The sequence below is a fragment of the Neomonachus schauinslandi genome, chromosome 12 (genome assembly GCF_002201575.2).
Source record: "Neomonachus schauinslandi chromosome 12, ASM220157v2, whole genome shotgun sequence".
NCBI lineage: Eukaryota > Metazoa > Chordata > Mammalia > Carnivora > Phocidae > Neomonachus > Neomonachus schauinslandi.
In genome coordinates this window covers 59550976-59576746 of record NC_058414.1, presented here as the reverse complement: position 1 = coordinate 59576746, position 25771 = coordinate 59550976, and the positions used below count along the sequence as shown (strand labels likewise).

The following is a 25771-nucleotide window of genomic DNA, read 5'->3' as shown; positions in this document are numbered from 1 at the left end:
ACTTTTTTTTTTTGCACCCCCCCCCCACCTCCCTGCCTCATTTACAGTTATTAAAATCAAGTTCACTGTTAACCACCTCGACAGGAGATAAATCTGGAAACCACTCAGTTCTGATGGGGTAGGTAATATCTTTATGCCAATTAACACTGATAATATTCTTGGATTTTCAGGTACCACTGTCTCTCTGGATTCATTTGGAAATGATCAATAAAATAAATGGGCGAACAAAGTTTAAGTACTCTGGAAAATGAAATGCTGGGCTGTCTGGGTTTGAGAATTATTAGGAAACCTACCCATTTCACTCATTGAAACCTCCACGATGCGCCATTATCGAAGCAGACAGGTGCCCCGGGCACTTCTCAGTCAATCCATTCAAGTTTCCGCTACCTCTTTTCTAGTCTCTGCCTCCATGGCAACAGTCCACTGACCTGCCCTTCAGGGAAATAGAATTTCTGGCAAGACTGAGACTTTTATTAATTCCACTTGTCAATACAGGTCAGAGAGAAAGAGATGGATTTGTACCAAGTTACTTAACAAACTCACTGACAAAATGAGCGACCTCCAGCAAATGACCAGACCCAGCGTTCAGAATGTCCCCCAGGAAAGCCAAATGTTGCATCATTAGTCTCAGAAAATTCACACCACCAGCACCTGTCCATCAAACCCTTCCCTGTGTGTGGACTTCTTCTTTCAATGTTTTCTTTATTTACCTTTTCCTAGAAAGGTAAAAGTGTCCTGGGAAGCTCATCTAAAGTGATTATTAATCTGATTATTAATTTCCTCCAAATTTTAATTTTAATAAATACAATACAAAATGATCTACAACGAAGGGCATGTTTTGTCCTGCAAGTTTCCTTATGGGAATATCATCTAGAAATATCAGTTTTTTTGTGACCAAACTTCCCTCTTGGCGAAGGACAAGGCTCTAGAAATACCTACTCAGTACCCAGAATCTAAACTCTCATCCCAAACATACGAGAGGCACTCTTTCTACTCACCTCTCTCCCTGGAAATGTTCCACTGTGTAGCCTGCCGTTGTAACAGGTTGCCTTTTTGGCGGCATTACTCTCTGACTCGGAAATATAAACACCGCTTCAGAGATTTATTTTACAATTCATCTTCTGATTTGTCATGGCTGGGAAGGTCAGCTTCCAGATTTTCTATTCTAAATTACTTTTGAACAGATTTTACAAACAGACTAAGGAATGGCTTTTGCCTGGACCGGAACAAACTCTGAAAGTTGGGGCTCATGTCCCCTCCCTTCCTCTTGGTAAAATGTAAACAATTAGAAAACCCACCATTTCCCAAATCAATTATATGTAAAAGAATGACAGGTGCCTTGGAGACACTGGAGTTAGAGAAAATGGCAAATAATTTTTTCATGGGCCAGCTGCTCAGCTGATGTGATTTTGGGGAAGGTTTTCCTAGGCTCTGAAATCCAATCAGCAAATCAATTAAGATCATGCCCGTCTCTGCCAACAGGACTGCCGTGCTGCCTATCTCTGCCCTCCTTCTTATTCCAGTGATTTCTGGTGTGTCCCTGTCCCAAAGCCAAGGGAGCCAGTCAACCTGAGGTTCCTTTGCTTTATGCTCACACTGGACAACAGGGGAGGGTGGGGGCGCCGTTCCGGTTTAATTAAGGATTAGCGATCACCAGAAGGAGGATTGCCCACCATTCTGCTCCCCCCCCATTTATATCTGTCCCAGTCCAAGCTTGCCTTCAACACTGGGTTCAGCACAGACTCAATGCGGGCTGACCAGTAGGACTGGCTGTCACTTTCTTTCAGCGGAAAACACACAGGACCAGGCAAAGCAGATGGTTCCTAAAGGGGCACATCCAAAAAATCTGCTAGCAAACTGTGGTGGTGACTGTCAAATAAACAGCAACTTACTGGAGGGGAAAATCAGATCTCCCCCGCCACATCCTGCCACCATCCATGCAGCTTGAACATCGCCCACTTAGGAGTTTCTAATCCTCAGCGAGGCAAAGGACAGCCCGTCTTTTAAGCCTCCCAGAGATAGCCATCCTCCCCGATAACGCTCCCGTATCTGTCAGTAAAAGCTGTTATCTAGGTAAGACCACCTTCAGGAGGGCTGACCTGTGCATCACACATGGTCACTCGGTCCTAAGAGAAGCAGACACAAATATCACGATTTTGCATAGTTAGGTGGACATAGAGATGGCCAGTAGGGCCTCAAATGGAATTAAAACCAAGGACTATTTTCATCATAAAACATTAATAAAGTGTTTTTTTCAAACTCCGAATAAACCCACAAATAATTATTTGTGAAGCCGTCGCTCTGACTGTATGAGTTTGGGCAAATGAATTCACACTTCCGGGCCTCCGTTGAACCGGAAGATTTCTAAGGTCCCTCCTAGCAGAACATTCTAGATTTCTTTGGGTGGGAGTGGGTCTCTTCCAACATTCTGGCCAATCACATACATAGTTAATCAAGCAGTTATTCAGCATAGATTGAGCAGAGACTGTTTCTGTCACACACGTAGCTTACCTTTTCAACTGCTGTGTGTTCTTCATTTGTAACGCTTGTTTTCCTTGATTCATTTTTCGACCTGCTCAGCCTCCTGGATACTTTTTCTCTGAGTAGAGTGGCATATCCAATGTGTTCATAAATGGGGTTTGTGGTCATTTTGGAAATGTATTCAGAAGCTTTTGTTTCTATGTACAGTGTTATCAAGCCATCTGTGACCAGATCGTGAATCGATTCAAACCTCTTCTCACCCACAAAGTGTTTTCCATCATAGAAGAGCCTGTAGTTTAAAGTCTGGTTTCCAAACCTGTCCCCAAGAGAAAGAGAAATCACAACAGTGTTAGAAGTAAGAACATGGAAGAACAGTAGCAGCTAACACTTTTTGAGTGCATAATGTATGTCAGGCACTGAACGAGGCACTTGGAATGATTTTTTTTTTTTACCCTCCCCCCCCATTTAATTATCATAGTTTGAGACAGGTAGAATTATTGCCCTGGTTTTATGTCTAAGAAAACTGAGATTTGAAGAGATCATGTACCTGCTTGAGATTACACCCCTGGAGAGAGGCAGGGGTGGGATTCAACACCCTGCAGTCATATGGTGTCACTGGATCTTAGAAATCACTAAGGCCGTTGAGTCCTTATTATTCTCATTTGTAAATGTGAGAGGGTAGAGCCTGGTTTACATATATTTTACTTTTAAATTTTCTTGATGAAAACTAGCCCTGGCTCTCCACCCCTCCCCTATACCCGGCAATTGCCTCTGCAGGGGAAGCTACCACCACTCGCCCTGATGTCCCCTTATTATGACATTTTTGGCCACCACCAGCAGAGCACCTCATGCCTCCCACCCTAGTTGGTGCCACAGAAGGGAGATGGGGGGAGCTGGGCGAAGTTCCCCGCTGGAGCGGCCACCGCCAGCATCCCAGGGATCTAACCTATAAGGTCCTCCCTCTTTAGCACCAGCTGCGCCCTCTTGGCCTTGGTCCTGTATCTCACAGCCCTTGTTTGGTTCCCCGCTGGGACTGCCTGTGCCTGCTGCTGGAGGCTGGGGGATAGGAAAATACTTTGCATACCTAGAGCACTTACTAGCTTTTGAAGTACTTTCTTATAATGACATCATCTCAGATATGTTCAAACCATCCCGAGGTGCAACTTGGGAAGTAGCCTTTTATGGCCACAATATTGAGGTGTCACCTGGAATATGCCACTGTGGGCCGGCCTGGGAAGTGTTTCCATTAATACCATTCTTTCTATGGAGAAAGGTCTTCCTAATTCCAAAGAGTTCATAAATGAACTTTCAGAAGACAATTCAATTCTGGAATTGGATGCTTTCCCCAAACCTTATGGGATTGCCATAAGGATCAAATGGCGTCAAATATTTGATTGAGTTTAGGAAAGTGCAGAAAATGCAATGCTTTTCTGGCCCTGTGATTTCCGGTTCTTGTGATTTTGTGATAAAAGGCTCAAGAAAACTCTGCTCTGATGGCTTGCAGGTATGGAGTGCCATGACTGTCGTTGGGAGTCGATGTGACCCTTGGGTCAATGTTAAACCCTGAGAGAACCCATGGACAAACTCCACGTCAGTCCAGGCACACATACACAACATGAGGTGAAGACTTTTGACAAGGGCTCCCAGGAACTAACTGAGGCAGAGGCGTTGCTCACTCAGCTGGATCAGATTTAGGCAGAAGTGGCTATAGGAGCACTAACTTTCCAGATAATTCCCCAGTTTACTGTATGTGCATAAACAGAGCCTCAGTGTGCATCCTACTGATAACATCGGTGGCCTAGGAAGTGTATAAGCCTCTAATATGCTACTTGTACTCCGTAAACAAAACAAAAATGAAAAATAAGTAGGGGGAGAGGCTGGTTAATGGGTAGAGTTTCTGGTTGGGATGATGAAAAAAATCCTGCCAGCCCATAGTGGAGATGGTTGCACAGCACTAAGAATGTACTTAACGCCACTGAATTGCTCACTTAAAAATGGTGAAGATGGTAAATTGTATGTTACACATATTTTATGGCAATAAAAAAAATGGGAAAAAATTAAGTGAGGTCACTTGAAGAGCAGCAGCAACAATGGATGAAATCAGGTTCACCTTAGAGCTAACGTGTAGCATCCTGGCTGGCGTTGGCTTTCTCTAAGAATGTAGGCGCCCTCCACGCCTCCGAGAAGCTCATCTGCCTGCTCCCGGGAGATGATCCCGTGAAACCTGAGGAGAGAACGGACCATCTTTGTTCTCAGCAGACCTCATACAAACTATGCACCACAAACAGCTGGGCTAAAAAAGATGGCGGGGCCACCCAGAACCGACTGTCCCCCACGTGGATGAAGAGGGGAGTAACTACCATATATCTTAAAGATGCAGTTGGAACTACTTCTCAGCAAACACCCAAACTTATAAGAAGTATTCAGGTAGGCAAAACAAAATGAAGAACACTCAGTCCAGCTGGCTTTCTGCTCTTGTCTTTGCTCTCAAGCTGAAAGCTAAAGTCAAAACAAAAGGCCAGGTTATGGCCCCTTCTTTAACCATGGGGAATAACAAAAGAGCAATTACCAATTTAGCTCTCAGCTCAAACACAGAAACTATGTATTGTCGGGATTGCTAATGAACACTATTGATTATCAACTTGCTTACTTCAGGTGCAGGGTGTTGTTAATTTTAGAGGCTCATTCTCTGGAAACAATAGCCAGCTATAATCAACATTCTTCCATTCCTTTTAATGTTGAGAGCAATCGCTTCAGGATATGTTTGAAAAAAATGTACCTATTGTTCTTTTTAAAAGATAACGTTTATTATTTTTTTTCTGCAATTTTAAAAATAATACACATGCATGTAGAAAACACAGCATATCTAGGAAGAATGCAGGCTTGGCTAATGACTGCTTTGCTCTGGAGGCACATGTCCGAGGCCTACAGAGTAGACAGTGACTCCTGGGGAACCTTCTCTGTTGTCTTGAAGCAAAGACAGCTCCCCACCCCACCACCACTTACAAGAGATTTGATCAATTCATGTTTCATAGGAAGGTGGGGGAGCTGGGTTGGGGAGTGAAGCCAGTGCTGAGGGACCCCAGGGTCCGGGGGGAGGGAATAACACCCTCTTCCCAGGATTACCCAAACTTGAAGATCTTTGGGGAATAAATTAGAGAAGAAATTTTTCTGGACAGAGAATCCCTTCACCTTCCTGGAACCGGAAAGGGGGCGGGAGGGGTGGAGTTGGCTAGACAAGTTTTGGCCTTCTCCCCCAGGAATGTGAAGATGAAGTGAGGACAAAGGTAGCATGATAATAGTTTGGGGGTAAAATGCTATTGCAATATTTATTTCCTAATTCCCTTCTGTCCTTCTTAACGAGTAGACCTTATAAACTGAAGCTTTTTTCTTAGGGGAGAGAAGCCAGAAGAAGCTGTAGCTTTGAGATCCAAAATCAACTCCCAAAAGTCTGACTCAGTGACAAGGTGGGAGAAAGGTTTTCTGCTTTCCAAATTTTGGTTTTAAATCTCAAAAGTCAACACGTGGAGATCTTGGAGCAGCACTTTTCTGAAGTGAGGATGGATGTGGCATATAAGCAACCTGTCTGCCCCAAAGAGACCTGTGTCCCCTGTTCTTGCAGGAGGGAGACTGGGAGGAATTTGGGCAGAGCTCAGACTCAAGATTGGAACTGGTGGATCCCAGATGAGTGTATGGGGATCTCGGAGCCAGAGCAGAGGTGTTGGGGGCTTTGACTGGGCATGTGGCCACTGAACCCTGTGAACCTTGTGGGAACACCTCCTATGCAGTATGAGCTGGGCAGGATGGATGGCCTGGGCCGGGAGACCTGAGGGAGCCTCACAGACACTGGGCCAGTGGACATGTGTACGAAGAGCATGTGTCTGAGTGTGATTATGAGAGAGAGAGAGCATATATGTGTGTGTATGAGAGTGTGTGTGCACATGAGAGAGAAATGTGTGTGTATGTGGTGACAGGGACATGGTATGGAGTAGGAGGGGCACTGGGCATCGGAAAGTTTCCCACAGTGGAGTCAGAAAGGACACAAGCTGACTGTGGGTCAGGGCAGGGGAGGGGATGACCGCAGCAGGATGAAGCACACACAGCAGAGGGCACAGGAACCTGACTCCCTTGCTCCAGGCCACTGTCACGGAGGAGGGACACCCCAAACAGGCAGGTACTGTGAAAGCATCTCATCCTTAACTCCCTCGACACAGTTTAGCTGATAGCCAGCAGCAGACGTAACACGTCAAGAACCAAATTGAACTCAATTGTTCAAAAGAAGAAAATTACAGTTCTGTGAATAGCTTATGGCTCATCACCCCCTTTATGCATGGGTTTAAAAATATCCATGATATATATATCTTATGATCCCCTCCTTGTAGAAAGAAAGCATCATAGAAAAACACCAGAAGGGATGAGATGAAGGGGAAAAGTTAGAAAAGATTTTTTTCATGGTGAGCTGAGGATGTTCTCCACCTTCTCTACCTATATATTTTCTAATTTTCCCAAATTAGTGGGTATTAATTTATTCATGTTTTAAGAATAAAAGTCATACCAAAGCACAGTGGGAAAATTCAAAAGTTAAAAGGCACGTAAGAGGTAAGAATGTAAACATTACAGAGTAAAAGCTCTCTTCTCCTAAAGGTATCCATTGTCAACAGTTTCATGTGATTCCTAGTAGGAAAAAAAATGCATATATGTTTCCCGAAGAGAGCATTTATTACTTTTCAATGGACCAAAGCCTCTTATTTCTAAAAAAAGAAAGGGAAACACAGAATCTGAAGTTTTTAAGCTAATTTCCCTCTAATGCAAAATGATCCTTTTTCTGTCCTTAAGAAAATGTTTCTTTGCTGTCCTCTCACTACGTAGTTTGTGTGGCTTGGGGGTTGGAAAACGATTAACTAAAACGTTGTTCATCAAAACTTTGACAAAACAAAGAAAATGCACAACAGAGTTCCTTTTTGTCCCATTTCGTAGGCTTTCCTTTCTCTTTTTCTTTATTAATTGTGCTCTCTGTGAGCAAAAATCCCAGTCAGTACACTGAAGGAAAAAGAGCATCCTAACTAACTAACTAGGTTAGATGTTAGGGACGTGAGGATGGCTGAAAGCAGAGGCCAGCATTCCTTGGGCAGGTATTCCAGGGGTCCTGGCTGAATTCCCAAGGCTGGAAAGGAAGGTTCAGAAATGCCATTAGGAAGTGGGGCACCTGGGTGGCTCAGATGGTTGGGCGTCTGCCTTCGGCTAAGGTCATGATCCCACAGTCCTGGGATCGAGTCCCACATCAGGCTCCCTGATCCTTGGGAGCCTGCTTCTCCCTCTGCCTCTCTCTCTCTCTCTCTGTCTCTCATGAATAAATAAATAAAATCTTTAAAAAAAAAAAAAAAAGACTGTTAAAAAAAAGAAATGCCATTAGGAAGTCACTGCTAGGCTGGGACACATAAGAGGGTCATTGATCATGAAGATGAGGCCCTGATGGGGAAGTGAATAGAGGAAGAAGGTTTGGATTGGCCAGGAAGGCTTGGGACGTGGACTTGTTTGAAGACTGTGGCTCATAAGGCCTCCAGGTTGGACGTGGGAAGAAAGGGATTTGGGCACTGGACCCCTGCGCGGGTTGTTCTGCCTGTGCTTTGTAAGCTATACCACACAGCACGCCACGCCACGCCACGCCACGCCACAGCCTGAGACCGAGAAGGCTTTCTACGGGATGCCTCTTTGCTTTACAGTAGGCTTCTGAGGAAGTAAGACAAAACAAGAGTTGAAATTAAGAGGAAAATGGGAGGAAATAATCATTGTGGTATTGAGGCAATTTGGCTAATCTATCCGAGCCAAGAGAACTCATCATTTAGGTTTTATGAGCCTGCAGGGAAATGGGGTGATTTCCCCGTATTGCCTTTACTGAAGTACGTGAAAGTAAGGAATTCAGCCACGCGGTTTACAATCTTTGACACTCTAAATGTTTACATAGCATCAAGGTAGGAAGTGAAATAAAATACTAACAGCACCTCAGTCATGGAAAAGCCTGCCTTAGGTTTCAAATACTTGAGGTGCTCAGTGGCCGCTTTGCAGGAGAAAACTACAGCAGGAAATAATCCCTCCCACATTCATGGAAGCCAAGCACTTGAGTCTTATAAAGAAAATTCAATACAAAGGGGTCTGATGGCATTTATCCTTATTATTAAACACTTGCACAATGGACATTTGATGAAGACTATATATTAGAAGATTTTTAATTTTTAATATTTAAATGACATACAAAATGACTATTACATTATTAAAACAAAGAATAGCATGATACATACTCTCTTCCATAATATTTTGGTCTGTTCTCCACCTATATTAAAAAAAGGGAAAATATTAATAATGCATTTGAATTCAAATCAGAGACATAAAAATACTACTCAAATGAACATAGCTAATCCTGGTAGTAATTTTATTACAGTTTTTATTCCCCAAATCAGAGATCCATGAAACCAGAGAGTTAGCCAACGCATTCCTCTATCTTGGATAGGATGATGTAGAATCATCATATTTCTCTAATCATTAGGCTCATTCTCCACCTAAACCCAATCACCCAATAAAAGAATTTTCAAAGGAAACAAAGAAAAATATTAAGAAATTTATAAAGATATTACAAGACATCATCCTGAAAAATAAAATGAATAAAACTTCAATCTTCATCCAACTGTTCCATTAGGTATTTATAATAAGAATAAGAAGTGCACCTGGATTTAAAGTTTCATTTGGTCTCTTTCCAGATAAAATCAATATTCTTATTTTTAAACAAATGGCGAATGGTCTGAAATTCACTTGATGCCAGAGGTACAAGATACAGAGGACAAGATTTGTCCTTGACTAAAGGACATAAGCTTGACTTGACTAAAAATCATCAGCATGCCAGAAAATATTTTTCAATCACATTTTGAGCTTGGGGATTATCACACTGGATTTTTATCAACTATATATGATAATCTACTTTCATAAGAACTTTGTTTCTTGTGTTCATGGTGTTAGAATGGGTAAGAAATGAACATGAATTCTCATGCTCAGCTTTTGTTCTTCTAGCCTAACTCCAGGGACACTGAAGATATAGGAGAGCCACATTGAGTTATGGATTCTCATTGAGGCTTATGGCAGTAAGTTTATGTTTATTTACTAGAGTAAAATGGGAGTCTAGTAGCCCTTTCTTTGTCGTCATTTCTGTCCACAATCAAATGGGCAGTTTTCTCAGCAGGGCTCACAGGCACAGTGGTAGGATTTCAAGGTACTGGGCAGTTTCCTGGCTCCCTCCATCCTCCAAAGGATGCAGGGGATCTGAGAGGGCATTCAGGAGCCATGAAGCAGAGGAAAAGGCTCAGAAAGGGGGAGTAAAGGACCATATTCACAAGCCTGCCTTGGACAAGCCTCACTGGCATAAAAATCATCATCTAGACACGTCTGAATATATGTTCACTCTTCTGTGCATTTCACACTTGAAAAGCACTGAACCAAGAGAGGGTATTCATAACTCTTAATCTTCAAGGTTTGAAGTCTGCTCAGTGTCATTTACAAAGGAAGATCTAAATAATATCATTAATAGAAGCACGAAGTGTGTAAAAGACACCTCGTTATCTGATGTGTGCTGTTACTACTCTATATGCTGGTAAGCTTTTTAATATGAGTTGAATATTTTGCCATTTATATCATTCTATTAGCTTTCAAAGTTCTTTCATACTTTTATGATACTGTAGATATGTATCTGCAACACCAACATGCCATAGAAGAAATTTAAACCAGAAAAGTCAGTGGAAGTAAATAATATACAATGGGTAAGATAGCTCTCCAATCTTTGAGAGTCAATATTCCATTCCTTTGAAATGATTCCCTGTATATAAGGACAACTTTATCTCCATCTTTTTGGCTGAGCCATAATACACATTTGCAAATCTGGGTGTAGCTCCCAGCCCCATTCCCCACTTCTCTCCTCTTATCTCCCCCAAAGGGAAGAGTAATTCATCTGACTTCCCAGATGGACAGCATGGGAGATAGAGCCTACTACTAACTCCTGGCATGCAAATAAATAGTTCATGAATGTTGAATCTGACTCCAAAGAAGACAACAGATTGCTTTCAGTTCATTAATCAATCATAAAAATATATGGCATGCTTACTACGTTCAGGGCTCTGTGTTCAGCCCTGTCATCACTCATGAAACAATAACCTCACAGGTGTGGAGAGGAAAGGTCTGAGCTGCTCAGGGGTGTTCTGCATTTGCAGCAGAGGAAACCAACTTGAGAAATCTAACATAGGCCCCCAAACAGAAAAGTCAGTATTTATGGTGCCTTGAGGGATATGAAGTAAGATCCTGCCTGGAGGACAGTTTGATCTAATTGAGGGACAAATCTGCGTATGAAAACCACAAGACCATACAAAGGCACTGAATTGTGTGGGACAGACCACACATGAAATAGAGCCTGGAACAGATCCAAATATTGCATGGATGTATACTAAAATATTACTCTTTGTTTATCTGAAATTCAAATTGAACTAGGCATCCTGTTTTTATTTCTTTTTTCCTAAATCTGGCAACCCTACCTAGGAAGAGAGGAAAGGTAAAAGTCAGAGGCAGTGAAGAGAGAGGATGTGGTCATTCATCGGGTCACTGCTCCCCCTTGCATAGGGCTGTTTTGATAGCAGTCTGATTCAGTCTTGGATGCCTTTGTTGTCTCTGCCTTTCTTAAAGATAATATAGCTGTCCTTGTTAAAGTGAGAGAGATAGTGGCTGGGATTAAAACAACAACAAACAAACAAAAACCTATTCTTTTCCTAAACTTTTTTTTTCACAGGGGTCTAAACATAGTCTCTCTCTCCACACTTCACTAAGCTTTTAACCAGTCAAGAGCTTAAATTAAGTTAAATGGCCCTAGAAAAACCACATGTTTTCAAGGTGGATAATAGATCCAGACAAGCTGAGCATCAGGACTCCTAGGAACAAAGGACCTGACTAGACAGACTAGTAACCTCTACACTGTGAGCCAGTAATACCCGGAGGAAGCTTGACTCAGTCCCCAGGTGAGGCTCTGTGTCAGCCACTGGGAGAATAGGACTGACCTATGAAATGTGGATTGATTAAAGAAGATGTAGCACTGAATTTCAGTTTCCAATTGTACGAGATTCTCTTCAGTGAACAAGACAGAAGACAGTTGATAAATAAAGAGTAAGGCAGCTCGGAGGCTCCTCTCACATTCTCATTGAAGATTATCTTTGTTAAAATCAAGAACTTGATCAAAAAATAGAGGGCTAATTTAGGTAGTCACATGGATTCAGCAAGGGGCAAAAATGTAACAAATCCCAACATGAAAGAAGGTTGGTTCTGGAGCATTCCTGCCACTGATTATCTCAGGACAACAACTGGAGTTGGACAGTCCATCACCTTGGTGAACCTGGTCACTGTGGAGACGACTAACAGAAATTGGATCTGCAATGCCTGCTCTTGGGATTTAGTGCTCCAACTCCAAGAAGTGAAAGAAGCCCACCATCTTAAGAAAACAAAACAAAAAAATATAATAACTTGTGGATATATTGCTGAACCCTAAAATACTGGATCCTTAGATGATCTACCTGGCTCAGAAAGGAATACCTCTCTACGGAAGAACACCGAGCAGATGATCAGTGAAAAAACAAACACATAAAATGGGTCTTCCCAAAGCACAGGTATTCGGTATATCTGGTGTAACCATGCAGATTCTTTTTAAAAATATAATTGAAGATTTTATTCTACATAAGCATCATCTATGGGAGGATAGTGCCCCAAGGTGGGCAATACTTGCCATTGATGTCAATGTTGATCATAACGTTTTGGAATTCCTCTTTTGGAACTGTCTTAAGACTTATCACGCTTTCTCTTGAATATCCTTACAGCTGCCTTTCTCAAAGTGTGGTCTGATCATTCAAAACAGAAACTTCAGTATGCTTATTAAAGATAACAGGTTAAGAACCTACTATTACTCCCTCCTATAGACCAACTGAACCAGAATTACTGAGGGGGGTGCTGCTATTTGATTAAGCTCTAGATAATGCTTAAGCGTACACTAAAGTCAGAATCACCAGTATATGGAAACAAAATATCTGTTTTTTGAGTTGAGAGTGGCTGTTATTTCAGCAAACAGGCAGAAGTTATTCAGAGCCAAATTCGGTAAAAAGGGAAGTGATCCAACCAGGAAATACATTTGAGACAAAAATGAGAGGCATGATCCTAAGATAATAAAATCTGTACTGTATCCTGTTCTGAAGGTGTTTTTTTTTTTTTTTTTAAGATTTTATTTCTTTATTTGACAGAGAGAGCCACAGAGAGAAAGGGAACACAAGCAGGGGGAGTGGGAGAGGGAGAAGCAGGCTCCCCACTGAGCAGGGAGCCCGATGCGGGGCTCGATCCCAGGACCCCGGGATCATGACCTGAGCCGAAGGCAGACGCTTAAAGACTGAGCCACCCAGGCGCCCCCTGAAGATATTTTGGAAGAGACATTCCCAACATTCTCTGAGCAATGGGACCTCAGCAGAAATAAAACATGGCTTCCCAAGATGATGGACTGGAAAGGGACCACACTCACATAATATACGTGTTAAAGTAAAATCTATTTTATGACTTTACAGTCACACCTCAAATATAATTATTGCCAGTACTGTGACTACTGAAAATGGTTTTAGTCCCGGCTAATCCTGTTCATACCCTCCACACACCGTGTTCCTACTGATCTACAGCCAATGCAAATGTTATGGCTTCTTGCCGGAGGGTCTCATCACCCCACATTCATCCGATGCTCCAATCAAACAGAGTTACTTGCAGTTCCATAATTTGCTCTCTCCAATATGTCCCCTGTTTTTCATGTTCTTATTTAAAGATTCTGAACTTTCTTTTAATAAAATAGGGGCAGATCACGTGATGGTTGAAAGGGCAGGCTCTAGATTCACACTGTCTGGCTTTGATGCCAAATCTGTGTATCCACAAGCAAGTTACTAATCTCTCCGTTCCTCTGTTTCCTCATCTTTAAAATGGACATGATAATAAAAGTACACCTGCCTCATTGAGCTGTTGTAATAATTAAATGAGTAAATACATGCAACGTGCTTGTAGCAGTGGTTGGGACACAGAGCAATTCAATGATAATTAGCTATTACTGGTATCCAGAAAGGGCCTCCCTGCACAGGAAGAAAAGTTAGGCCATTCTTTTTTTTAATTATTTTTAAATTTTTAATTCAAGTATAATTAACATACCGTATTATATTAGGCCCATTCTTTTCTGTGTTCTCACAGCTCTTTTTATATTTTAAAATATATACTTGCTCGTTTCTTCTCTAACTACTTTATGAGTTTTTCGAAGCAGCAATTTTGGTCTTCATCATCATTATATTCCCAGGATTTTGCCTCTGGTCTGGCACAGAATGAGTGTAGTTCTCTGAATCTAATCCACTCTTTTTTTTTTTTTTTTTAAAGATTTTATTTATTTATTTGAGACAGAGAGAATGAGAGACAGAGGGCATGAGAGGGAGGAGGGTCAGAGGGAGAAGCAGACTCCCTGCTGAGCAGGGAGCCTGATGTGGGACTCGATCCCGGGACTCCAGGATCATGACCTGAGCCGAAGGCAGTCGCTTAACCAACTGAGCCACCCAGGCGCCCGAATCTAATCCACTCTTAAAAATGTGTCAGGCAGCAAAGTGTCAAACAACAAGAGCCTATATCCCATTATTTTAAATAGAAAAAAGTAATTTATTCAAAAATATCGATTTCCCAAATATTACTAAAATGCCTTTAAGTAACTACATAACAATCTGATAAGGATTTCTGCCTACTATAAAATATTTAAAGCCCAATTACATAGTTGTTTAACACTTAACAGAGTAATTAACAGGTATATTGGTATGTAGTCCACTGCTGAAGAGAATAGGAACCTCATTATCCTCTACTGAGCAGGTACTATAAAAAAAATACTGTCTGGGTTAGACCTGCATTGGTAGTGCTCCCTGGTATCTGGCCTAAACAAATACCAAAGGGCTAATCCCTCAGGGAAAAAGTAGAGAGAATTATGGATATCATGTGCAATGTGCTTAAACACAAAACCAGGTCGATCAGGAGAACAGAGATACTAGCTCCCGTCTCCTAGCTCCCTGCTCCTCAAAGCGTGATCCTGGGACCGGCAGCACTGGCCTCACCTTGGAGCTTGTTAGGAATGCAGCATCTGCGTTTCGTAGGGAAGTCATGGGCACATGAAAGTTTGAGAAGCTGCCTATGCATATGAGAACGTATCATAGCAGGTGAGAACTTGTTATAGCAGGTTTTTAGCTGGGAGAATGATTTTGGCTAAAACTTTCTGCTGAGTTGCTATAGCAGATATTCTGATAGAGAGTGTTTGGAGAGCAAAGGATGCCTGTGCTCATTATATGTTTGCGGAATGAGGCAAAGATTATGAAGGCAGAGCCCTGGTGTCAATTCAATTGCTGTGTGACCCTGAGTAGGTTATTAAACTGCTTTGCATCTCATTTTCCTCAATTTCCAATAAAACTGGGGTTATAAAAATGTACTATTTTAATAAAGCTCAGATGAGATAATGCACGTAAAGAACTGTAGGGCTGGGAACACCATGGTAATAGGTTAGCATTTACGCAGTGCCCACCCTGTGCCAGCAACAGTCCTTAGGCTTTCACATGTGTGTCTGTCTCATTGAAGTCCCCAAACAACCCTATGAGGTAAGTGAGTGCCATGATTTTGTAGACAGCCGCTAAATAACTAGCCTGAGGTCATGGAACTGGGAAAGGGCTTCAGACCCAGCACAGACACCTTGAACGACCGTGATTCCCAGCTTCTTCGGAGTAAATACCAACCAATGCGGATGCCTTTGTTGGCAGGCGCACAATTCCCCCCTTTGGTCACATATTAGATCATCTGAATTGTCCTTAACTTTTCTTTGCCAGCATTGAACACTCTAAAATCTCTTTGGAATGAACTGAGTTCTGTCCATGAGTTAACAAATGAGAATTTGTCATAAATTTGCCTACATGTAGTGATACTTCGGGTCTCCCAACTGTTTCCCTGTAATTTAAAATTTTATGTATTCCCAGCTACCTGGTTTATTTTCCAATTTATTCTTCTAATTTTAAGGAATAATTCTCAGCATTTTGCAAAGCTTGAGAGAACAGGAGGGTGACAGCTGCATAGTGAGAGACAGGAAGCATAATCCTTAAATGAGTTTGCTTTATAGTCAGATTATCATTGCCTAGATAAACACAAGTTCTTTTATATTCAACACAAAGACATTTAAAGGATATTGTGAGTCCTCTGTAAACAAGGTTTCCAATTACTGAAAAAACAAAGCTTTTATAATCCCTCAGCAGCTGGTATATGTTAAGTTTTTACTTAACAGAAATAATTTTAGAACCCAATTTAGCAACCTCCTACACCGGGCAGTTAGACTTCTGAATTTTCTGAGATACAGATCAAGTTCAGGAGAAAAGGCTTTGATGGGGGGATTTATATTGGTGATGTTGGGCACTTTTATCCAGAAAAAAAAATACGGATAATTCCCTTCTAATTAAAAATCAAAGTTCTCTATTGAAAAGGACAGAAAGAAAATGCAAGTACTGAGATTTATATTCTTATAGTCAAAGTGCATAGTATACAATGAAAATTGAGCAAACTTCAAAATCTCCTGTTTCTTTTCATCTAGAATCGAAGGCCTTCTTTTTCTTTACGGCATTACTTAAAGGCTTCTAGAATTCTGATGGGGCACTGATGGGGTAAATTCCTTCCTGTCTTGACTGCAATGTATTATAGAAATATCTACTGGCTGGTCTTTCTGTAATAAACCTCCTTAAAATGTTACCAATGGCTTTCCAAAGTTCTGTAAGTAGATACAAGTCAGGCACTTTAATAACCCGGCGTAAATATTCTGCTAATTTTTAGAGGTACACAGTGTATCAGATTAGGGGTGCTCAGGACCAGAGCAGTTCCCATTCATTTAGTTTGTTTTCTGTCTCCTTTTTTTTTTTTTTCAGATTTTCCCAGGAATTGTGATGTAAAAATCAGTCATAATATTAGAACAAATAAGAAGTAAAAGAATTTTCTTAGACCAGTGGTTCTCAAGTGGGAGGGTGGGTGGTGTTTTTGTTCCCCGGCGGATATTTGGCAATGTCTGGAGATAGTTTTGATTGTCACGAGGGGAGGGTGCTATTAGCATGTGCTGGGTAGAGTCCAGGGATGTTGGTAAAATCCTGCAACGCACAGGACAGCCCCCACCCTCTCCTACAATAAAGAATTATTCCAGCCAAAATATCTATGGTGCCGAGCCTGAGAAACCCTGTTTTAGACAAAAAAGAACTTTGGACTCATGAACATTCCCAAGAAAGATTATTCAAAAAAATTTTTTGGACCAAAACACAAACAAGCAATAAATACTTTAAATACACAAAGTAAAGTGGAGTAAAAAGAAGATAAGAGGAAATGTTTATGAGAACACTGATAATTTATAAAATTAGCTTTTAAGAAAAGACTGACCCTTCCAACTACTCAGCGAAATAGCTCAGGTAAATACCAAACTGAATGGACCAAAATCTTAATAAGATAAAGAAGGGAACCCCCGTTCCTCCCTTGAAAAAATTGTAAACAACCTGAAGTACAGAAAATATTAAGAAAAAAATTTAAGTTATTACTTGAGAGTAACCATCCATGCTACGCATACATGTGAACTAATGTTTAAATCCCTTACTGCTATGGGATTTTATGCCTCACAGCATGTTCCTTTGAAACTCTGCCCTGATCACTGGGTTGGAAACAAAACTTCCACCGCACATGGCTTCCCCAGTCCCAGAGGCACCTCTCTGCCCCGGGGAGCTGAATGGCTGGCTGTCCAATACCTTAGCAGTGTCCTGAGGTTTCATTATATAGGCAACCATACAAAATATTCATCATAAAAGAGGAAGGTGAATTACCCAAATTAGCTGTGTTTGGATTTGAAAAATAATGGCAGGGCAACTACACCCAGACACGCACATTCAAATGCCCCACCTCGCAGATCAGCCCTTTTGTTCCTGGCTCTGGTTTTCTCCAAGCTCAGACTACTGACACTAACTTAGAACCTGGGAGGGCAGGGCTTGGGAGGAGCAGAGCAGGATCCAACACTTAACAGGCACCTTCAATATGTGTGCTACAGTTCTCCAAAAAGGCAAGTCACACAGCACTTGATATTCCCTTTTTGCAGATGAGGAGAGAAAAGCCCATACGGTTGGATTACTCGAAGATCACACAGTGGCACGGAGAGGAGATCCAAACCAACACCTGATGGATGCCGAAGTCCATAGTCTTTTTTTACACCAAAAGGAAGGGAAATTATCCACGGGACAACAGAGGTGATGCACTCAGGAAAATCATTGATTCTGCTATAATAAATAGGTGGATTGACCCCCAAATTGTTAGACTCATAAAAGTGCCCATTCTGGAGACCTGTGTGAGCTGACTCACCAGCAGATATTCTATTACGTGTGATGGCCAGCCTCCTTTACTCTTCATCCCTCCGAATGGTATCACCAGATCATCATCCATCCACCTACTGCCCAAGCTAGAAACTGACATCCCAGGCTCCTTCCTCTCTCCCAATCCCACCTGTATTCTGCCACTAAATCCTGCCCATTGTATGTAATTCCTTACTCTTGAAATGGTCTCTTTCTTTCCATGTCCACTATACTATCTATTCACCTGAACCCTTGTAATAGTCTTTTTACAGGTTTTCCTGTCTATACTTTTATCACTCTCCAATCTGTCTTTTTTTTTTTTTTAAGATTTTATTTATTTATTTGAGAGAGAGAATGAGAGAGAGCACATGAGAGGGGGGAGGTCAGAGGGAGAAGCAGACTCCCCGCTGAGCAGGGAGCCCGATGCGGGACTCGATCCTGGGACTCCAGGATCATGACCTGAGCCGAAGGCAGTCGCTTAACCAACTGAGCCACCCAGGAGCCCCTAAATTTTTTTTTTTTTTAAGATTTTCCAATCTGTCTTTCATACTAAAGTCAGAAAATGCAAATCTCATCAAGTTCTCTGCTCAGAATTCTTTACTGGCTCCCCATTGCCAAGTAGTCAAACCTACACAAGTCAATGAGTCTATCCCAAACCACCCTACTTATAAGTGGTACCTCTTCACCTTGGCATACCCCCTCTCTATTTTCTGCCTTATTTTTTCCCATGACACTTGTCATCATCTGAGATACTATGTATTTTACTTGCATGTTTATTGCCAATCTTTTTCTTTCAAATGGAAACTACACAAGGATAGAAACTTTTATGGTTTGCTTATTGCTATTATCCCGAGTCTAGAACACAGCTGACACATGGCAGGTGCTCGATAAATATTTGTTGAGTGAATAAATGAATGGCAGACAGGATTTTCTAGCATGGTCTTGCTTGTGTATCCAGAATATGTCCCGACCAGCACACACACTCTTGCCCTCCACATCCTTATTCCCCAATTCTTTATGTTCCTGCCACAGAGATCCTTGTAGTTTCTGAAACACATCCTGTTTAGTCATACATTCCAATCATTCTTTGGATGGGATATTTCCTCTGCTTGGAATTCTAATACTTGCTCTCCAACCCTTCTATGCCTTAACCTGGCAAATCTCACTGATCTCAAAAATAAGGGGAAATTGTCTTTATTTATTTATTTTTCAAGTATAATTAACATGCAGTGTTATATTAGTTTCAGGTGTACCATATAATGATTCAACAATTCTGTACATTCCTCAGTGCTCATCACAATAAGTGTACTTTTGATCCCCTTCATCTATTTCACCCATCCCCCACCCGCCTCCCCTCTGGCAGCCACCAGTTTTCTATATTTAAGAGTGTTTTTTGGTTTGTTTTGTTTATTAAATTCCACATACGAGTGAAATCATATGGTATTTGTCTCTCTGATGGACTTATGTCACTTAGCATTACACCCTCTAGATCCATCCACATTGTTGCAAATGGCAAGATTTCATTCTTTTTTATGGCTGAGTAATATTCCATTGTGTATATACACCACATCTTTATCCATTCATCTATTGATGGGCACTTGGGCTGCTTCCATCTTGGCTATTGTAAATAATGCTGCTATAAACATAGGGGTACAGGTATCTTTTCAAATTTGTGTTTTTGCATTCTTTGGGTAAATACCCAGTAGTGGAATTCCTGGGTCATACGATAATTCTAATTTTAATTTTTTGAAGAACCTCCATTCTGTTTTCCACAGTGGCTGCACAAGCTTGCATTCCCACCAATTGTGGATAAGTGTTCCTTTTTCTCCACATCCTTGCCAATGCTTGTTATTTCCTGTGTTATATATATATAATATATATATATATATATAATATACACAAAGGAATATTACTCAGTCATAAAAAAAGAATGGGATCTTGCCTTTTGAGATAATATGAACAAACCCAGAGGTATTTTGCTAGGTGAAATAAGTCAGACAGAGAAAGACAAATACTATACAATTTCACTTACGTGTGGAATCTAAAAAACAAAACAAATGAATAAACAAACAAAAAGCAGAAACTGATCTGTAAATACAGAGAACAAGTTGATGGTTGCCAGAGGTGGGGTGGGGGGGATGGACAAAATGGGTGAAGGAGAGTGGGAGATACAGGCTTCTGGTTATGAAATGAATAACTCATGGCAATAAAAGGTACAGCACAGGGAATATAGTCAAGAGTATTATAATAGTGTTTTATGGTGACAGATGGTAGCTACACTTGTGGTGAGCATAGCATAATGTATAAACTTGTTGAATCACGGTATTTTACACCTGAAACTAATGTAACATAGTATGCTAACTATACTTCAATAAAAATAAATAAATGGATAAATAAATAAATGTAAAAAAAGTAAATATGAAGTAAAATGCTGCCATCTTGGGAAAATCTTTCCTGGCTGCCTCAAACCAGCTTAGGTATTATTTCTTATCCTCCCTTTGAACTAAAGGCCTGAGTTAGGGCCATAATCTTAGTGGAATTGGGATTGTTGGTCTTTATGACCTCTAGAAGTGAGCTCCTTGAGGGAAAGGCTCCTGTCTTTCCCTGTTGTCCTGATACCCAATAGGGTATCTTGCACGGAGCTTTGCTTCAATAGAAGTAATTGATTGTCTGAAAGACAGCTCTGTTGGAGTTGATTCTTGCATGCATGGCAACAATACAACAACAGTAATAATTGCTAATAGTTATTAAGAACTTTTATTGTCCCAAGGCATTATCCTAAGCACTTTCTTTACATATATTAACCCATTCAATCCTCATGACTATCTAGTAGGTAAGATCTATTACAACCATTTACAAAGGATGAATTGAGATAGAGAGAAGCAGAGTAGAAAAGCAGACTATATTATCCTGGGGCTTGGACTCTAGCCATCACACTCTATTGCCTGGAAGTGCATCAGTCCTGCTTCCTGGATCCCTGGAGATGTCCTGCTTCACATATCCTTCCCAAAGGCCTTTCTTTCTGTTAAGGTAATTTATTCATATCCTTCCAACTACCCTCTATCCCCCATGTTTTTTTTTTTTCCTCTAAATTTAGCCAGAATTGATTTCTATTGCTCACAATAGAATCCTAAGTGATATTCCCATTAAATCCCAATCTCCAAGGCTGGAGCCAGGGTGGCTGTAAGGTTTACCAAGCTCTACAGGGAATTCTGAAACACATATTAGTACTGGGAAGCACAAATTTGGACAGCAGTTCCAAAACATGGAGAGAATGAATACCTTCCTGGAAGCTTGGGATATCTTCCTAAGGCTTCTATATTGATTTTGACCCAGTCTACATGGATTTTGATCCAATCTATGTGGATTTTGATCCTTTTCTCACTGTAGGCTTCCAAGAACTCCCAAAAGCCTATCTATGGGTGGCACTCATCTCTCTAGCTGGCCCAGAGCATCTTCCCAGCAGCTCATTCTGACCCAGTCTTCGTTGCTACATCTTCCCTGGCACTCATTTCTTGGCTTTCTGTGTTGGCCCCCACCACTCACCTTGAGCCCTCCTTGTGAGGACAACCCAGTTAGGTATACTGCTCTGACTCTGCCCTATTACTGTTGGCTAGGTCTTTGTATTCATCCTCTGGCATCCTGAAGCCACAGCTCCACATAAGATGGCTCTTTCCCTCCATCAAGCCAAATCCCATGGAGGTCAGCCATGTTGGCCAGACTGGCTGGCTGGCCTCCCACCAGGGCAGGAGAATCAAACATGATGGGTCCATCTGTCCATCCTCCTGATACTTCCTACAGAACAACACTGTATTTAAAAAAATCCCAAAAAGGAGAATCAAAATTCGGGACTTAATCATGGATAGAAATTTTAGGCTAACATCTAATCTCATATTCTTCTTGCTTAAAAATACATTTTCCCCCTTCCTTTGGTCTTTGGTGTAGATGAAAACCTGAGACTATTCTCTATAGGATAAGGTTTCCACTATTAAAAGCCATCTCCATGTCACCTAATTGTTTGTTCTTCCTCCCTAAATAATTCTTGTTCTTTTAACTTTTTTTAATAGATCTTATTTCCAATCCTTAATTCATCTTCATTATTCTCCTTGGAACTCTTTTTAAATTCTCCAAATACCTCTTAGGTTCAAAAAGCTTGAAGTACCCAATAGAACTGAATCAAATCAAGGAAAACTTAATGCTGCTATTAAATTTCTAGAGGGGAAAAAAGATTGGGCGAGTATATTCATTTAATTCCTCATTCTTGTTAGTAAATTCCTTCCTTCAGAACTTAATGGTGTTTGGTTTAAGTGGTCCTGTATGTACTTTGGAAAAGGTAAAGAATGCCCATCATTCTCTTTCTTCTCCTCAGTTTTTTTCTCCCTCCTTCTAGAGTAAGAGTATTTCAATCTAAGTATTCAGTGTAAGTATTCAATGCATGTGTTCCAACTGATGAATAAAATTAATCCACCTGAAGAAAAAGAAAGGCGGAGAGAACTAAGGAGATGGTAGAAATGAAAGATTGTCTAGCGAAATGTCCTCAATCTTTTTTGCATTATAATCTTTCTTTGGAGCCATTTTACATGTTTTTTTCCTTCCTAATCATCTCTCCCAAATGGAATTTTAATACTACAGATAGACTGTATGTCTATTTATGTTCTATATGTGTATCTGTGCTTTACACATTAGAAGAGTGTGCTCCCTTAAGAACTGATGTTCCCCCCTCGCCCTTGGGGTTAATATCACCCCGATTGAGAACTCATTGTCTGATGAGATCAGTGGGGCTTTCAGAATGCTTTTAACATTCGTTGTCCCTCCAGGAAGGTGGAATATGTATCTTTGCCTCCTTCTTACTGACAAGAAAGCTGCAGTTCAGAGCGGTAAATTAGTTTGCTCACAGTCCTACCCAGGGCTAACAGCAGATTTAGGAAACGCAGTCCCTGCTTTCAGATCCAATACTCATTCCTCTATATGGTGATGATGTCATAAAATCTGGAAGCCTGGTCTCTATTATTTTAAAAAATTACCTAAATTAGCATTTCTGAAAGAGGAACTCCCCACTAAAATAATTCCCCATATGGTAATAAATAAGAGTGAAAGTGCCTTATTAATAAATGTCCTTGCTTTTGAATTCTTTTTCTGGTGAATTAGTCCATGTTACAAATCCTTGAGTTAGCTTTATGGTGCTTCCAGCAGCCCTGACACGAGACACGCTTGGGCTGTTCAGGGCCGTGCACCCAAGAGATTGTTTTTGTTCCCTGGGCCAGGGCACATCCTGCCATTGCTCTTCTTGCACAATCTTTGTTTTTTCTACTTGACCTTTTATTACGAAAATGTTCATACATACAGAACAACTGAAAACTTTTACAGCAATCACTCATGCACACCACTTAGATTCTATAATATTTGCTGTACTTGCTTTATGACATACCTATTTATTCATCCCTTTGTCCATCCATTAATTCAACTTTTTTAGGGGATGTATGTCATAATAAGTGGCACACATAGCCCTCTTTCCCCAAATGCGTCAGCATGCAAATCATTCATCAGAATTCAATAACATACAGACTTTTCATAGGAGGGTAATACCAGTTTTGTTCCTGAAATTAAAGAACGCAAGTTTGTTTACATGTTCAGGTGGCATTCCCGGATCAACAGATTCTACATGCCTCTTTAATTCTCTGCTTATGGAGTCGGCCACCTTTTCTAACAGGCTACCATTTCTTGATGGGAGAAAGTGGCCACGAGAAAGTTGGAAAAGAGTACCTACTTATTGTCACTGCCTTGGCCTCGTCCATCAATTTACACGTGTTAGACATGAAGGCCAAAATGTTTCTTAAAATGGCTTGGGATCAAATTCATCCTGAATAACAGGACTAAAATTCCCTCTCTTTTGCTAACATCTAGATAGTGTTTGGGAGATGGTAGAAATTAAAGACCAATGCTTCCCATATGTAAATGCCAGGCACTGTTAAGTGCTTTACATATATTAACTCACTTCCAAGTTACTTGTAGTGCAACACTAAGGGCTGGCAAACTTTTTCTGGCAAGACCTAGATAGTAAATACTTTAGCCCTTAAGGACCATAGAAGTTGAAACTGTCTGCTTCAAGTACTCAGCTTGCCATGGGAGCATAAAAGCTGCCATAGACAACATGTAAAGGACTGAGCATTGCTGGGTTCCATTAAAACTTGATTTACCAAAATTGTCAACCGGCTATAGTCTGCCAATGCCTCTGCTAGGCTAACAAATGTTACAGTCTGGTCTTTACAATCGGTGTCAGGACAGCTTATCATTAGCTCAAAACTCAGAGCCCGTCAATGCCTCCAAGGCCTTTTTGTTTAATGGTAGGTCAAATCATCTCTTTGTATTCGTGCCCTTCCGTCTCTTACTGTACTGCAAAGGGAGAGTCATTAATTTTTAATCTATGAGATACTGGTGCCAACTTAAAAATCGAACTGAACTAAGGCGGAAAATGGTTGAAATATACTGTTAAACAGACTAAGACTGAAACACTAAGGGATCTGACCTGCAACCTTGAAATGAAAGGTATTGTAGGAGTATCGTTAAGCATGGTCTTTGAGACATCATGGAACCCTGAGGACCACAACAAGAGCAAAGGGACAAACCAGAAAAGTGTAATTACAGACTTGGTAGAAATACCCAGGGAGACAGGAGAACGATTCATCAAACAATCGATGTGTAATTACCTAGAAGGACACAAGGTGCTGGATGGCAACCAATATGCCTTTGTCCGGCTGTGCCAAGGCTATTCAATTTCCTTCCAAGTGGATGGGGAGATGACACTGGCTATGTAAATAAGGAGGAAGAAAGAGATACCATCGCTAAAGTAAAGCTTGCTATTCTGTCCAACAAGACAGGGAGATGCAGTGTACTTAGAGCTAATGTCAAGTGACAATGTGATTTGTTAAAGGACACAGCCAAAGGTGATGGATTACCAGTGGCTCAGTGTCAGCCTGGAGACGATGAGGGGAGTGGTGGATTGAGGCACGGAGGTGGGGCCAGGAGAGTACCAGTGCTGGACTGACTTTTATTAGCAAATTAGCCACCTACAATCCTGAATTGAGAAATGTTCATGAAGCACACAGAGGATCCACTGAGTAAAGAGACTACCACCTTGGGATATAGAAATGTAATTCAAAGTATTCCTGACATAATGATAATGGATTTGCTATTTCCATTAATGGAAATGTCCATTAAAAGCAAGAGTAAATTATCAAGGATTTGTGCATAGTCACAAGATAAGTAAAACATCTAAAAAGAGCTGGAGTTCATAATAGTATGTACTGAATATGAACAAACATGAGTATGAATCATATTAAAATGGAATTTAAATATTTTTTAATTGTAAACATAGCATAACACTAAGAAGTGTAACAATCTGGGGGGTGAGGTGGGTATAAGAAACCAGGCTACATTAAGTACTGACCATACTCATACAAGGATAAATATTTGGCCTCTGCCACGTTCCAGGGTACAGGAAAGTTAGACATAGCAAAGAAAGGCAAAAGCAAAATATTTTTTTAAAAGGTAGAAAATAACATCCAGGAGGAAGTATATCTAGACAACAAAAGAAGGCTATGGGGTGACGTGGCATCTACTTTGAAGTCCACGAAGAGTCTAGCACAGTGCTAGGCAAACAGGAAGCATCATCAGGGAACAAAGCATCTTGATTCTTCTATCCTAGAGGCCAGGGAAGGGAGCAGGACATAGAAAACAGAGGGAATGAGAACACTGGTTACAACAGTGGTCCTCACACTTGAGCGAGCGTTAGAATGACCTGCAGGACTTGTTAA

The 25771-nt window shown here is 41.0% G+C and overlaps 1 protein-coding gene across 1 annotated transcript in view; it reads right to left on the bottom strand.

Moving 5' to 3' along the window:
• The window catches only part of CHN2 (chimerin 2), a 300816-nt gene that overhangs the window by 111598 nt on the left and 163447 nt on the right, over nucleotides 1–25771 (bottom strand). The window contains exons 4-6 of the mRNA XM_021689532.2: nucleotides 8781–8812; nucleotides 4592–4705; nucleotides 2512–2797 (exon numbers count right to left, since the gene is read on the bottom strand). Of these exons, the coding sequence (XP_021545207.1) occupies nucleotides 2512–2797; nucleotides 4592–4705; nucleotides 8781–8812 (432 nt within the window). The remainder of the gene's footprint in view (nucleotides 1–2511; nucleotides 2798–4591; nucleotides 4706–8780; nucleotides 8813–25771) is intronic.